Source organism: Cyprinodon tularosa, unplaced genomic scaffold (genome assembly GCF_016077235.1).
Source record: "Cyprinodon tularosa strain WSP-4 unplaced genomic scaffold, ASM1607723v1 ctg229, whole genome shotgun sequence".
NCBI classification, from domain to species: domain Eukaryota; kingdom Metazoa; phylum Chordata; class Actinopteri; order Cyprinodontiformes; family Cyprinodontidae; genus Cyprinodon; species Cyprinodon tularosa.
This window is the reverse complement of record NW_024038856.1, coordinates 666,306-682,835: the sequence shown is the minus strand read 5'-3', so window position 1 is coordinate 682,835 and position 16,530 is coordinate 666,306. Positions and strand designations below refer to the sequence as shown.

General features: G+C 42.0%; 1 protein-coding gene across 1 annotated transcript; it reads right to left on the bottom strand.

Annotated features, from left to right (window-relative positions):
* Nucleotides 1-90: 90 nt before the first annotated feature.
* Nucleotides 91-16,530, bottom strand: canx (calnexin). Its single transcript, XM_038286636.1, has 15 exons — nt 16,376-16,530; nt 8,566-8,781; nt 8,142-8,215; nt 7,792-7,850; nt 7,295-7,436; nt 7,104-7,185; nt 6,820-7,012; nt 6,537-6,726; nt 5,327-5,440; nt 5,088-5,244; nt 4,798-5,013; nt 3,799-3,918; nt 3,209-3,329; nt 3,056-3,135; nt 91-2,149 (listed from the first exon to the last, which is right to left on the bottom strand). Exons 2-15 carry the CDS (start codon nt 8,776-8,778, stop codon nt 2,093-2,095), a joined length of 1,818 nt encoding a protein of 605 aa, XP_038142564.1. The 5' UTR covers nt 8,779-8,781; nt 16,376-16,530; the 3' UTR covers nt 91-2,092.

Below are 16,530 nucleotides of genomic sequence, written 5' to 3'. Positions count from 1 at the left end.
ATGTGAACAAATGGTTAAATTATGCAGATTGTGTGTGAATCAGAAATGCCTATTAACTATCCCAAGAAAAAAACTGGAGGCTTTAAACAGTTTCCATTCAGCCTTTTTTTTTATTCATCAAAACATTTTTGCTGTGTGTCTATGCACAGCAACATCCGGCTCCATCATCACAGTGTTTCATTCAAAGATGGAGCTTTCTACAACCAGTCGGTCCAGGACCATGGGAGGAATATGACGCAGCAGATACAGTGTTAGTTTAAAGTCAGAGACCCAACCCACCCATCAGACCACGGGGGGACGAAGACGAGGAAGCTCGGTTTGAAGCCAATCACAGGACGCAAACATTGAAGGACCAGCCGATCCCAGCAGACGTTCAGAAACAGGCTTTCAGTGAGGATTCAGACGAACCAGTAGCGATCGCAGTTTGGCTGTGAACCCTCCTCTCTACATTAAACAACCAGCAACAAAAGCAGTCTACTGAGGCGACCCCGCTCAGGATTGATCGGAGGATCAACCACTATCTGCATCATCTTGTGGAAAAAAATAATACAAATTATAACTTTAAAACAAAAACACAACTAAACAATCTAAAAACCAAACACAAGAAGATGCGAAATTAAATTAGATAATTGCTCCATGTTACCTACTGGTTAAAATGAAGGCTGAGGCTCCCAAATATTTTAATTTCTACAAAAAAACTGATAGAAAGCATCAGCAGTTCTCATAAAGCAAATTTGAAGAAAAGGTGAATGTAAGTCTGAATTTTGCAAGGAAGCACTTGGTAAAAAAAAAAAAAAAAACATTAAATGGAGGGAACTGGATGACATCTTTGAATCCAGTCCAACTGCACATGAATAAAAAGACAATATTTTTCTATCCACTTATTTTTGAACATCTGATAGCATCAGCTTTACAGATAAAATGATCCACTGAGGACTACCTCACAGAACCTCACTTAGCTAATGTCAGCTGATGTGATGGTGACAGTGCGGTAGTTTACACTTCAAACTGTTTTCAGATAGATAATCAACAACTTTAGTATGGCTCTGTTTTTATTTTCAAAATATATCAAGTTGTACAGCCACTGGACGAGAGCTAGAGGTTATGTGTAATGTAAAAATAACATTAAGAGGAAGCTCAGGACCAACTGAAGAAAAACCAGCAGCAGTTGATTTTAAGTCGTCTTAGCACCACCTCTGGTAACTGGTGGTAACTGCAGGTAGTTTACCCCTCCTTGTTCATCCCCTGAAGACCCAATCATGTTCCTGATGGTCAGATTCTTACTGGATTTGACTTTTGATTCAATAAGGCATTTCTTATTCCATGAAACTAAGGGATATAGAGCACAAAGAGGGTGGGGGTACTGCAAGTAGGAGGTTTATCAGGGCTTTGTGTTCACTCTTGGTCCCTTTTATTGTTTTGAAATGGGGATTAGTCTGTCACTGAGGTGCTGAAGGGAGCAAGTGCTGAATATAGAAGCAGAAACAGACAACCTGCTGCTGGAGACTCAAACTTTCAGGTGTTTCCAGAGCTTCCTGACTGTCTGACCCAGAGAGCAGAACCCACTGCAGGGTTAACAGGTAGTTACTGCTTTACAGTCAACAGGACACAAACAGACACATGGAAAAAAAGTTGGAGTGTTCCCAGTTAATTTATCCTCAAACACTATGTTCTGGGTTTATTAGGCAGCTAGCAGACTAACTCAGAACCTCTATGAGCTGCTAGTAGTTAGTTGTTTTTAAGTTAGTTATCGGTGGGCTGATTAGCAGCCAGTGTGTTTGTCCAGCAGGACGATGCTTCCTGCTAACTGATCGGTTTGCTGTTTGGTGGAGGAACGTCGACTCCACAGGTTGGAATGATGCAGGACGTTTTAATGAATCTCCGTTGATGTCTTAGAAAAACAAAAACAAGAAAAAAATATCCTTTTCAGTCCTAAACCAGATCTTGTTGGAATCATGATCATTATTCTGTCGGCTCCACTGCTTTTTCCAGATCCATTCAGGCTTTGTGGCCTCGGAGCAGAGGAGGAGGAAGATGACGTGGGGGAGGCGGGAGGAAGGCGTGGGGGGACAAGGATAAAGATTTAGAGATATCAGTCCTTTCTGACCTTCCTGCTCCTGGGAGATCTCCGCAGAATGTCATCTTCTTTCTGTATAGCACAACCAGAGAAGGCATAACATGAAGAACATGGCCAAACCTTTGATTAAAACGTAAAAAAGCAAAGTCTCACAGAAAAAGCTTTTTTTTTGCTTCAACAAAAAGAAAAGCACATGTTTAAAATGCATCTTATCCACAAAGCTAGATATGTAGCTCCTGAGGCGTCCGAGAATTTGGATAGATCCAAAAGAATCGGTCTGATCAGTTAGATGGCTTACAAGGTTACATGCAGATTTGCTCCACTTCACTACAGAGACGAGGAAAACTGAGCTGCTTTTCCAACCCACTGGGTAAAGCTACAGTTTTTCTGATTGACTTCACTAAAACAGTAGGGTTAACAGCAATAGCCAAAGTGAGATGCAGTACAGTCATTACACCTGAGGGAGGCACCAAACACAAGGATTTAGACACAAAAAGAAGGATCCCAACAAATATGCAGTGAATCATCTAATGATAAGGACACACACCAATATAAGACAGCCATGTCTATAATTAATCAGCAAAAACATGTAAACTTTCTTGTGATTCCTGGTTTAATTGGTACTTTTGTAAAACTCAGAAGCTAAGTAAGGTACCAGCAAATAAGCTACTGGTTAGCCTAGATATTTTTTTTCCAGATTTCTCCATCTTTAAATCATGTGCTTCCACTGGTGTTAATAAATTTGACATCTCCCATTTTAAGGGCTCCTAACTCCTTTCTGATATCCCCTAAAGAATAATAACATGACATTAAGAATTAACTATTTAAACTATTATTTATTCTGATATTAAATATTTTTTCATTAATTGCTTTTTATTTATCTTTGATTTGAAGAGTCTTGCTTTAATTTCACACATCCACTCCATTACCAGTTTGACCATTTCGGATGGAGCCTTTTTATCTACCAAACCTCCTCACCTCATCTGAGTTGGCTTCCTTCTCTCCATCCTCTCCATCCTCAGCAGCAGCCTCATCTTCATCACTTTTATCTTCTGCAGCTGAAAGAAAAAAATAAGAGTTACAGAAGGTAGCAGGTTGATCCGCTGCAGTTCATCGAGACTGCTTCCCCACCTGATTTGCCATTTTCCTCCTCAGCCTTTTCCTCTTCTTCACCTTCCTCCTCCTTCACATCAGGCTGAGGTTCGTCTGTCTTCTTGTATTCTGCTGCGGTTGCTGGAGTCTTCTTCTTATCCTGCAGAGTGGTTCAAGGAAATCAGTCAGAGAAAGGGCTAACAGGGCGGACATGAAGAACCCTTCTCCCGCTACAACAACACATCCAGCGCTAGAGCTAAAGCAGCACAGCGACGCCACATGAAGCTATTCTAACAGCAGGAGTCACCGGGTGGGAGCGTCCGGCTTCTTTCAGCTCTTCCTGTAAGTTGGTAAGACTCAGCGCACCCTGAGCCGACCCCGATGACCTCTGTGGACAATCCACCAGCAGAACATTAACCAGTAGGGATTGTCACAGAGCCCTTAGCTATCATTGTTACATTACAGGATTGAGGCTGTTTGAAGCCAGTTTATCTTCCTAATGTGCTGGTTTTAGCCTGTTTAATGTAATCTGACACATTATGGGAAATATCAAGAAGAATAAACCTGCTAAAAGGCTGGATTCATCTCTGCACGTTTGTGTTTCACTGTTAAGTCTGTGAACTGGTTACCTTTCCTGTGCAGCAGAAGACGACGATGAGGACGAGCGGCAGGGCCACAGTGAGGACGTAGACTATCCACAGCCAGGGACGCTCCTCTGCGGCGGTCAGCATCTGAGCTGCCAGACCAGGCTGTAAAGAAACCAAAAATAAACCCCATGGATGGATTTATTTTAAAACGGACATTTGCCTTTATGCAGCAACAGCGAGCCATTTACATTCAATTCAATAATGCTCTATTAGGGAACTTAAATGGCTTAGAAGAAACTGTACTTATCTACAAACAAGATGAAAAGCTTTTATTTTGGTCTGTTTCTATTCATATAAAGGGAAACCTCACACCACACAGTATTTTATTATGATTTTATTGGAAGTTTTATGAAGATTGAATCCAGGATAATCAGAAAACGGATTAGGGGCAGCAGAAGACCTGAGAATGGGGCAGAGGTTCAGCTTTCAGCAATGTACAATGGATGGTTTAGGTCACCACTGATTCTGAAGGTGGATTGGTCTAGTCAAAGTCCTGCCATAATTCTATCCAAGAATCTGGGGGAAAAGCCTGGAGATTTTCAAAGCTGGGGGAGTAAAACCCCAGAAAACCTGCAGCCCTAAGAGATTCTGACTCATTGGGGGCTGAATGTCTGAAATAGTTTTTTGAAATTTGTTAAATTGGAGAGGAATGGAGGGACTTTAAGCAGCTCTTTTTTATCTGCAGTTCATAATTTCAAGTGAAAACACTGGATGTGTGGCTCCTTAAAGCTTTCTGCTGCGGAACTGATGAGACACCTAACGGCAGCATCTATTTCTGCTTCCTCCTGATGGTTGCATCATCGACAGTTGAAGACGGACAAACAGGAGGGGGAGAGGGGGAAAGACGCTGTCTAAAAAAATCTTTAAGACTCAGAAAAGGCAAAACTGTAAATGTTTATCTTAGTTAAGTTGGACCTTTTAATTCTACCTCAGCTCTGTTCTACCTCTGGATTTTTTTGTGTGTGGTTGACCTGAACTCACCTCAGCAGCACCCTCTGCTGCCTTCTTCAACCCCCAGCCATCAGCAGCCCAGCGGTCGGCCGTGTTGCGGTCGTTGGTGATGAAAAAGTTGTCAAAGAAAATGTCGGAGGTCATAGACCAGAGCTCCAGTCCCAGGGCGCTGAACGGCGTCATCTTGAACGGCTGCAGGTCCTCAAAGTAATCTGGGTTGGGGATCTTCCTCGGCTTCCAGATGCCCTAGAACCAGGTGTCAGATGTTGAATGTGTGGCCATAACCAGACAGAGTAGTCGTCCTCCAAGCACAGACTTACCTGGTAGTTAGGGTTGTCAATCATTGGGGGCTTCCACTTGCCCTTGTAGTTGGGGTTGTCGATCATTGGCCGTTTCCAGGGGCCGCAGCCAGGGGCGCTCTCACAGGCGGGGTTGGGGACCTGGGGAGCTTCCCATTCTCCATCCATGTCCTCATCCCTGCAGGAGAGAAATGAGCATCACAGCCGAACAGCAGAGCACATGCTGGAGGCTGGCAGTCGGTATCGCCATAGTGACTCACCAGTCATCGGGTTTGATGGCGTCGGGGTCTCCGATGTACTCGGGCTCGTCGTCCAGCCAACCATCTGGTTTGACTGCGTCTTCATCAGGAATCTGAGTGGGAGCATCTTCATCCCTGCAGAGAAAAGCATCAATTAAACCATTATCAGAAATTTAGAAGGGGAATGTTTTTGGTCCTTAAAGTATTTTAAAGTATTTCCCAGAGAGGAGAGTCTTTATAGGTGTGAAAAAGACCTGTAAGACGCAGAAACTGAAACCTCAGATTATCAAGCCACGTGACCCTTAACTTAAAAAAGTTAATGCAATAATTGCATTTCTTATATACCTAATAAAATCTGGGAAAGCAGGAACCTTTGTACCGACTGTTTCTTCTACACCCATAAATTTGACACACAAGTAGCACCACAGGAGTTGGTCCACTGGCTTAAAAACCATCACAGCTGAAAGGGAATACAAGTTCTGCAGCGAGGTGTACCTAACAAATACCTAAAATTGGTATGAACATCTAAGCTTTAGTGGGCTTGCATCCGGGGATGCCATAAAAAGCAATAAATATGTGGGCATTGATGGAAGTTAAGAAGGCTCTAGGACCAGAAACAGGGATCATTTATGAGAGTTACTGGCTTAATGAGAAATAGTAGCCTCAGTGAGCTAAATGTTTTTGTTTCTACTAAATGCTGCACATTGAGCAGCAATTGTTAAGCCTCTAAAAGAAATGCTGAGCTAAACTGTCACAGCTCTAAGTATTAAAAATAAAACTATCTTCTGTTAACAGGCAATATTGTTTGACTTGACTATATATTCATACAAAATTTGGTGGAAGGAATCATGGTGTAACTAATGATTATATACTGATCACACTTCTATAGAAGTTGTTTTTCCACAGATATTGTATAAAATATGGCTTTCTTTAAAAAAAGTAAGGACTGAAAATGTGTTGTTGTACATGTATAATTCGAAGGGAAAAGGGTCTGAACCAAAGAGGTGGTTTATTTTGTCCCTTATATGGTTTTCAGTTAAGATATAATTATTGTGGAGTAATTAATAAAAATCTGAATCCAGTACAACTACTTTTCTTAACCTTCTTAGTTTTAATGACCCTTAAAAAAAGGTTAACCACATTTACTGAAGTTAATCTAATAATTTTAACCCAACCCAGAGCGGGATAACCACAGTAACCATTAGAGAAGAAGAAAACAGTGGGTTCTGACCAGTCTTCAGGTTTTACGGCGTCGGGGTCCTGGATCTTTGGCCTCTCGTCCCAGTCCTCCGGTTTGTGGTCGTTGGGGTCCTCAATCTCAGCGGGGGGGTTCACAGCAGGCGTCACGTCCGTCAGTAGATTGCCGCTGTTCACCACCGTCTGATCCACCAGAACTTCAAAGCTGTTGTCGCTGTTCACCACTTTGGGGCATCAGGAATGACAGGAAAGTTATAGATTCCTTCTTGTGTGTGTTTTTGATGGTGGGGGAGGTTTGTGTGTGTGTGTGGCCTTACCCAAAGTGTACAGGTGAGTCTTTTTGTCTGTGAAGTAGGACCGCAGGTCAGCGTCTGGTTTCTTGGCATGCTTCTCTTCGTATTCGCCGGTTTTGGGATTTTTGTGCCTGAAGATGAAGTGCAGCTTATAATCTTCTCCACATTTGTCTGGTCCAAACATGATGGTGTACGGAGTCTTATCCACAAACTGATCCTGCAGGAAAGCAGCAGTTTAATCAAACCAAAACTGGTTTTGTCATTTCTTCCTGGGTGTTGGTAAATTAACCTAAAGTTGGTGTACTGACCAGGTCCAGATCAGGAGTCTCACTCAGCAGCTTGACGTAGGCGCCACCGCAGTCGATCCCAGACTGGAAGTTCACTTCATACCTGATCACAAACAGAGCAAAACCTCAGTATTTGGTTGAGATATACAGATAAGCCACCAACTAACACGTCAGGAGGAAGCTGCAGAGCTTTGGTTCAGATAGGCTCTTACTGGATGATGAGGGGCATGGCGTCAAAGGCGAAAGGTCGCAGCAGATGTGCAGAGATGGCGTGATGTTTGGCTCGGGACTTCAGGACCAGACCTTTATCACCTGGGAGCTTACTGTCCTTCATCTCTTCTACTGCCCATTTACCTGTTCATACAACAACATCATCATCATCATCATCATCATCAAGAAATCTACCAGAGGTTGAAACATCCACATGTCTGTAAATTACTTTGACAGGAATGAAATTTGATCCAATAGCAGCTGAGGTTCAGAAAAACACAACACGTTTTATACACAAAACTTAGACCAGTTTAGTGTAAATGTAGAATTTAACTAAACTAAAGAGAAAACTAAGTTTCAAAAGCAAAGTTTCATAAAATAAAAACGGACGAAAGCCAAACTAGAGACAAATCATTGACCTTCAGTTAGACTTCAGATAGTTTAAGCTAATCAGAGGAAAAAAATCCAACAAGTCCTGAAGAAATGTATCAACACCTACCATCATATTTTGCTATTTCTTCATCTGCATCATTCTTCTTGGCCTTGGACAGAACCCACCTGAAACCAACCAGCAGACCTAATCAGTGAGAGCTGTAGTGTGGATCAGAGCCAGATTAGAATCATCCTGCTTCTACGCCACCTTCTCCACACCAAGATACATTCAAATGGTTCTCTTAGCTAAAACATGCTAGCAGAACCAAAACTCATCAGGATCAGTTCTGCTCTAAAGCTGATCTCCAAGGTCCAAACTGGCTCAGATCAGACCCACCAATCTGAACCATGTTGAATGTTTTAAGTCTGTCCAGAACCAACTACATTAAATAATCTCAGGTATGTGTCTGTCCTCACCCGTCCAGGGTCCCCCGGTCAAAGGACTCTGCGAAGAAGTGTTCCCCCATTGGTTCTGGAGCCCTGTAGGTCACCTGAACAAAGAAAGGAATCACCTGTTCATTAGAGTGCTGAAAAAAAAAGAAAAAGAAAAAAAAACATTCAGCTACAGCTGATGAACAATTGTCAGAATGACATTCAGGTCTGATGCAGAGTGAACATATCAGCGCAGGTCAGTGGATCAGTAGGTCACTTTAGGTTCTGTTATCAGACTGAATGGACTGGTTAATGTGTGACAGCTGCTTCCAGGGAAGTTCTCCCAACAAAGCGCTGATAAAAGCACTTCTTATTCCTACAGATAACAGGATTATAACCACATTCCTGAAAACATCCTGAAAGAGATCCTGATAGAAGCTAAAGTCTGTCCAATCAGCAGGCGGCTCACCTTTGGTGCAGCAGTTTTTGTTGCAGGCGGGGTTTCATCCTGTTCGTCTCCCTCTAGCTCCTCCTCATCGTCCTCGGTTCCAGCCAACCCCAGATCCAGGTCGTCCTCTACGTCCACGTCCTCATCCAGATCCTGGGCCTGACAGACAGGGACCAGGCTGAGGCAGAGGAGGCCTGCCGCCAGAAGAACGAACAACAGGACCTTCTGATGCATAGTCTGCCAAGACAGAAGATTGAACTGGGCTCAGAAATACACAAAAAACATACCACAACACCAGGCTGCGGGTCCATCACCACGGAGACCAACCTGCACCCATAGGACAGATCACCTGAGCTCTTTTACCCTTAATGAGATTACACCCAATGGGATTACTGCAGCGGCCCATAGATGATTTACTGCAGCACACAGCAGGCTAAAGAGGCTCATATTTACCCACTAATCAACTGCCACCTGTGTTTACAGCCATTTAACAGCATCTGTATCTGCAGTGTGTATTTTTTTATATAACCTGCAGAAATCCTCTCAGGGGCTTTTTAACAATAATAACAAGAGCTGAGAGCGAATCTGTGTCAACTGTTTAATATTTTGATGTTAATGCATGACCCTAGAGCTGTATAGATCCCATTTCTGAAGATAACCCGATTACCTCTTCTGTTTATTGTACTAGTGAATATGTTCATTCAGGTCCTAGCACCTCTCAAGACTGCAGCCTGGTTGATCCGAATCAGGCAGTCAGGGTAACAGCAGTTAAGAGTCATTTTTACCCATTCCCACACAGTGGATCCCGACAAGGCGATATCAACACTGGATCTCAATTATGGACTCTGACATGCAGAAAGTCTGGGCCATCATTGTAGGCAGGCCTGTTCACTGAATAAAACAGGAACGTCTGTAGAGAGCCTGGGGGTCCAAATCTGACTTGTTTTCTTTTATAGAGGGATGGCATTATAGTTACTGATCAGATAATTTCCTCCTCCATAGACAGCTGATTCTCTGACTCAGGACCAGAGACTTTTTGGAAAGCCCATTCAACAATATCAATGATCCCACGATGCGCTGCAGAACATACACTCACCGGCCACTTTATTAGGTACACCTGTCCAACTGCTCGTTAACACTTCATTTCTAAGCAGCCAATCACATGGCGGCAACTCAGTGCATTTAGGCATGTATACATGGTCAAGACAATCTCCTGCAGTTCAAAGCGAGCATCAGTATGGGGAACAAAGGTGATTTGAGTGACTTTGAACGTGGCATGATTGTTGGTGCCAGAAGGGCTGGTCTGAGTATTTCAGAAACTGCTGATCTACTGGGATTTTCACGCACAACCATCTCTAGGGTTTACAGAGAATGGTCCGAAAAAGAAAAAACATCCAGTGAGCGGCAGTTCTGTGGGCGGAAATGCCTTGTTGATGCCAGAGGTCAGAGGAGAATGGCCAGACTGGTTGGAGCTGATAGAAGGGCAACAGTGACTCAAATAACCACCCGTTACAACCAAGGTGGGCAGAAGAGCATCTCTGAACGCACAGTACGTCGAACTTTGAGGCAGATGGGCTACAGCAGCAGAAGACCACACCGGGTGCCACTCCTTTCAGCTAAGAACAGGAAACTGAGGCTACAATTTGCACAAGCTCATGGAAATTGGACAATAGAAGATTGGAAAAATGTTGCCTGGTCTGATGAGTCTCGATTTCTGCTGCGACATTCGGATGGTAGGGTCAGAATTTGGTGTCTACAACATGAAAGCATGGATCCATCCTGCCTTGTATCAACGGTTCAGGCTGGTGGTGGTGGTGTCATGGTGTGGGGAATACTTTCTTGGCACTCTTTGGGCTCCTTGGTACCAATTGAGCATCGTTGCAACGCCACAGCCTACCTGAGTATTGTTGCTGACCATGTCCATCCCTTTATGACCACAATGTACCCAACTTCTGATGGCTACTTTCAGCAGGATAATGCGCCATGTCATAAAGCTGGAATCATCTCAGACTGCTTTCTTGAACATGACAATGAGTTCACTGTACTCAAATGGCCTCCACAGTCACCAGATCTCAATCCAATAGAGCATCTTTGGGATGTGGTGGAACGGGAGATTAGCATCATGGATGTGCAGACGACAAATCTGCGGCAACTGTGTGATGCCATCATGTCAATATGGACCAAACTCCCTGAGGAATGCTTCCAGCACCTTGTTGAATCTATGCCACCAAAAACTGAGGCAGTTCTGAAGGCAAAAGGGGGTCCAACCCGTTACTAGCATGGGGAACCTAATAAAGTGGCCGGTGAGTGTAGATCCTCTTAATAACTTAAAACTAAGAGTGAATTAAATATCTGCTGGATGACCTGTTTAATGTGACATGGTAAATACACCCGTCAGGATCTGGTTCTAGCAGCAGCACTGATGCCCTTTAGGTAGAAAAGCCTTAAACTCCTCAGCTTATAGTTCTATACTGAACTGAACAGGTGGAAAACAAACTCCCCTCAGGCTGGAAGAGGAAGAATCCACACATGAACATAATTTCTACATTAACAGCTGAAGTTCTTTTAAAGAAAAGTAGCATCACGTTTTCACATCAGTGAAAAAGTTTCAGTCGATCCAAGAAACCGGAACTGAGGCCTGCATGCCTTCATTAATAAACCTTGATTCTTTGCCATCCAGAAAACATGCTGAACCAGGCATATTAGCAGCCATACCTGATTTTCCTGCAGCTCACTAATAAGATTCGAGCCGCCTTCTGATTGGCTGATAAAACAGCCGTCTAATCCTGATCAGTGGAGTGAAACCAGCTGAAGTTGCTGTTATCTACCCAGACTGACGGCACCGTTGGAGCCTGGAGTTCACTGTTAATCAGATATTAGAGCCAGATCAGCCTGCAGGACATCTGTTGCTCCTCACATCACTGTCTAACTGGAGCCTAAATGGTTTCTAACTGGGTTTATGTGGAAGTTTATCTCATCACAGGATCAGTAACAGTGGAGGGCCACTGTCCAGACCAGAAACGGAACAGGAGGTTCACCACATTTTCTGCTGATGGTTCATAAACAAGTCTTGAGGATTAGTTCATAGGCAGTTAAATGAGACACCCCACCAGTTAACTTCTCACCCAGCAAGTAAGACAGGTTACTGTATAAACTGAAGTCAACGGCATCTTAGTTTCCTTCCCGAGATCTGTTACAATGCTACTTTACTGGAATAACTTAATATCAGATGGATCTTCTACTTTACTTCCACTTAGACAGAGCTCAGAAATGACGTTACCCACTGGGTCACAAACGGGGAGGGGACAGAGCAACAATGAGCCAAATTCTGACAAATCTATTGACAGGCTGCAATAATACTTTTACAGCTTTGATATGCATTACAGTCTATTATATTTTATATACATATTAGGGTTGTCAAAAGTATCGACACTGAAACGTTGTATTCGGATACAATACTCATTTTCAAAAGTATTGATACAGAGCTACCACCAGTGGCACCTAAGCAGTCATTCATCTAAAGTGCAGAATAGAGGAAAATGCACTTTCAGAACACTGTGTGATTGAATAATTCTGTGCACTTTTCAGTTTCAGACTTTTTTTTGTAACAGGTGCAGCTGCTGAGAATTATTTTTGTTTCTTAACCGGTTTGGCTAGTGTCATTGTTATGTGTGCAAAGCATAGCCAAGGAAGGAACACTTCATTTTAATTTTATAAGTTTTTTATCAAGCTTGCTTAATATTGTGCACAGCATACAACCTTTATTGTGTTTATTTATTGCATTTTATTTATTAATGAAAATATTTCTGTAGAATTTTGGAGTCTGTTTTTATCCTGGTGGTATCGAAAATGGTATCGAGTATCGAATATTTTCCTTAGTATCGGTATCTAGTTGAAAAATTTAGTATCGTGACAACCCTAATATATATATATATATATATATATATATATATATATATATATATATATATATATATATATATATATATATATATATATATATATATATAGTCAATTATATTTCATCTGCTGGAATTAAAGATACATCATTCAGCTCTAGTTTCTAACCAACTCCTATTTAAGGTCACAAAGTCCTCTGCAGATAAAAAGGACAGGATAGGTTTAAACATCAAACATGGGGAGCTGTTAACCTGTCAGCTCATCTTCCGCGCAGCTCCAATGAGCAGCAGACAGGCAAAAAAAAGAACCACGTCACTTTGGCATGGAGATAGTCTGGGTTTATTTTTTTTCAGATGCATCAGGAATCAAATTCCCTCCATTTAATAGAAATGGGGACAATTATACCAACCAGCAGCCATCAGAGCCACAACAGTTTCACTAAAGTGTTTCGTGATCAAACAAGCAGCAGATCTGAGAAATGCAGCAAAGCTAGAGAAGCTTCTGTTGCAGGTCCAACTGGAAATTTTCAGGAACAAAAAAAACCAATAGGACCAAAGACAGGACCCGGACAACTAACAGAACCAAAACAACAGAACAGGGAATGCCTTCATTACCACTTCCAGAAAAAAACAAAAAGTTAAAGACAGTCAAATGATATGAATTGATTGAATGATATTGATTTTCTCTCAAAATGAAGTGTGGATTTCCCTTTCCTGTTTGCAGCTTCCAATAATGGAAATTTTGTCAAAATAAATCAATTAATTTTAAAAAGTTAAATAGAACTTTTGTTTTATTCTGCTGTAATAAGCTTGACCAGTCAGCTGGAAAAAGGTTGATGACAGATGATAACATCTGAGGATATAAAAGGGCCTGATTATCATCACCCTCCTGTTAGACCCATTACATTTTAGACTAGATTAAAAGATACCTTTAAAAGGGGGAGAATAGAAAAAACAGTGAGGAAACTTTTCTGTGGGACATCTAACAGGTGAAAGAAAATTCAGGTCAATTGAAAACCAAGTATGAACAGGTAGCTGGTATACAGTTTTAAACCACTAAGGGCCCTGGTGTGTAGCCATCAGCTCCTTCAGCTCATCTGCAGCTACAGTATAGCAACCCCCCCCCCCCCCCGCCCCCCCCCCCCCAGGGCATCCCTGTATAGCTGCTTGTTCTGCAGGTATACTTCAGCTGCTACAGGAAGAAGGTCGCCCTGTGTACAGGACGTGCTTTTAGGCAATACTTCTAATATGTTAGCACATCTGCTACCCATCACTTTAACTGATCAATTCAAGGTGATGTTCATGTCAACCTCAAATGAACAAGCTAGCATTAGTAGTAGTTTAGTAGTGAGACAAACACTACCAACATGTTAATGAAGCAGAGAGACTGCTGATCACGTTGGTTGCCGGATGGTTCATAGGGATGTTCCAATACAACTTTTTTCATTTCCAATACGATATCAATACTGCAGTAAGTGCAGTGTGATACTAATGAAGTCCATGCAACTAATTGCATTTGCAATAGTATCACAACTAAATAAAAAGCTATTTTCAAATCACAGAGGCACTTTTTTTTTTTTTTTGGTAATATTATATTTACCAAGATTAAGTAGCTAAAACTTCCCAGTCTTTTAGGTGGCTGTAAAGACCGACGTACACTGTGCGATTTTCAGGGCGATTTTCCAGTCATGCGAGAATATTCCGATCGGGCCGACTTTCAGTTTGATTGTGTGTCATGTGTCGTGTAGTTTACAGGGAGTAACGAGCGGTGATCAGCCTCTCACGACCACCTCCTGATCAGGAATCGTGAGGTCGGGAGAATATCAAACATTTTAGATTTTCTCCCGAATGTCGTGGGCAAATGGCTCAGGGGGCATACGCAAAGAAGGATTCTTCTTTTTCTTCTTCCTCTCAATAAAACACAGCAGCGTTGCAGGGATGCAATGAGTGAAATGCAGTTCTGTCAGTAAAATTGACAGACCTTAGTAGCCACGTTTGCTCAGCCATTTCTTTTTTTCAAATACGTCGTTGCATTTTCTTTTTAGGATTTTCAGCACAAAATTGCACAAATTGCCAAGGCAGCGCGGTACACTATAGTGAGGTTAATATCTCTCTTCTATTTGTTTGGCTTCAGGATAGAGAGCTACAGAGCAGCTCCATCTCACTGCGGCAGCTGAGTCCGACGTGGATTTTAGTCATACAATGTGAGCAGGTAGATCGCATCAGAGCATCGGGCCGAACATAGATCGTGAGCTGTGAGCAGTAGCTGCGTGCAACGACAAAAATAAATAAACATAAATCGCACAGTGTACGCCCGGCTTAATGCACTTAAAGTGGCTTTGCAACCACATAGAAGGGAAGAGAGAGATGCAGCTAGAATGCAGATTCAAGCATGCAAGTAGAACTTAGCACTTTTTCCACAAAGGGTTACAGTTAAGTCCTGCAACAATAGACTCTGGTCTTTAAGATCATGAAAAAATTAACTGATCAAATACAATATATTCCGATATTGGACCGATTTCTGATAGCAATATCGGATCATCCCTTTGTGTATTTGTTTAGTTTTTAGTGAAAGGCCAGAGTATAGAACCGCTGCAGCTTTGCACTTTGTCTCCTCTTGTGAATTATATTTAACATGTACATAAAAAAACAATAAAATGACTAAGTATACACTGCTTTGTCTTAACCTGTACACATGTACCATAAGAGAAACCATAATTTCTGCCAGCCATATTTCAGAATAAAGCAATTTATGGCAACCCTCATTCCTCCATGATTGGCTCAGGAACCAGGAAGTAAACACAAGCTACACACTAGTTTCAGAATGTAACTGTAGCGGGACTTAAACATTGCTGATTGAGAGGACCGATTGATTATAAGAAATGTAATTTCCATCCAGGAGAAAAATCAGAATATTTTGGTTAATTTCACAGTAAATGTCTCATTTACTGCTCTTTTAAGGTTATAACATCAGAATATCATATGAGACCATGCCTAATTCAAAAAGAACCATTGGGAAGTGCAATTTACTGCAAGGGAACTACAGCAGGCGTGGCTTTCTCCACTCTGGCATCTGATTGGTCAGACAGTCCTCTAGCAGTGGGAGACACCCTAGGTGTAGGGAGACAGAAATGCCTACGACTGAATGAAGAAAGTGTTCAAATGCAAACTTTTCACAAAATTATGGTTTTGATAAGATTAATGTGATAAGGAGGTCCTTAAATATTTGGGTTTGTATACATTTTCACTAATCAGGATTGTTTTATTAGCAATGTAAAAATGATGGCTCTGGATTTCTTTGAGAAATTCTGTCTACATTTAAAATGAAAATATTCTGTTTTAGACCTAAAACTGGGTATTTGTTTTGTATTCTGACAAACGCATTGTTAAACAAATGCTACTTCTTTAGCATTTTATGGAAACATCTTAACATATTAATGTTTGGTGACGTTATTTCAGGTAACACGTTTTTCCCGTTTTCAATATAAACTCACGATCATAAATCACTTCATATTAAGCGCTTTAACATTACTTTAGTTGCATTAATTTAAACTCGAGCTCTTCTGTCATGCCATTTTTAAGTCTTTTTAGTTTTTCTTATTGAACCACTGGAGGCCTTTTTATGAATGTGTATCTAGGAGGAAAACACGTCTTTAAAAACCACACCCGACGACGGTCTCGTTTTAATACATATAACGGCTGCCTTCTGAGTGTAATTCTGAGCTAATCGGCTGCCCATGTTCACCTGCGGTTAATTAGCCCCAGCTAGCTGACCGCTCACACACAATTCCCAGTTTAACCACCGGAACAACCCACCACCAGTAACCAACTCCAATCCTATGTATTGATTATAAAAATGTTCCCACCGGGAAACACTGATTTTCATGTAAAGTTTACAGTAAAAACGTCAATTAATCCCTTTCTTTACTCACCTACAGCTCCGCGATGTGACCGCCTGGGAACTACTGAGGAGGGTCACGTGGGGGAATCTCAGCGAAATCGCCGCCTTCCATCGACGATGATTGGCCAACAAGACCCAGGGTCGGACGTTTCCTGTCAAATGTCAGTTGCTTATTGGCTGCAGAGA

Coding starts and splice junctions, on each gene's coding strand:
- canx (XM_038286636.1), bottom strand. CDS start 8,778: ATGCATCAGAAGGTCCTGTTGTTCGTTCTTCTGGCGGCAGGCCTCCTC. Junction 3,136..3,208: donor GGAGGAAAATGGCAAATCAG/GTGGGGAAGCAG, acceptor TTTTTCTTTCAG/CTGCAGAAGATAAAAGTGAT. Junction 2,150..3,055: donor AGGAAGCCAACTCAGATGAG/GTGAGGAGGTTT, acceptor TGTGCTATACAG/AAAGAAGATGACATTCTGCG.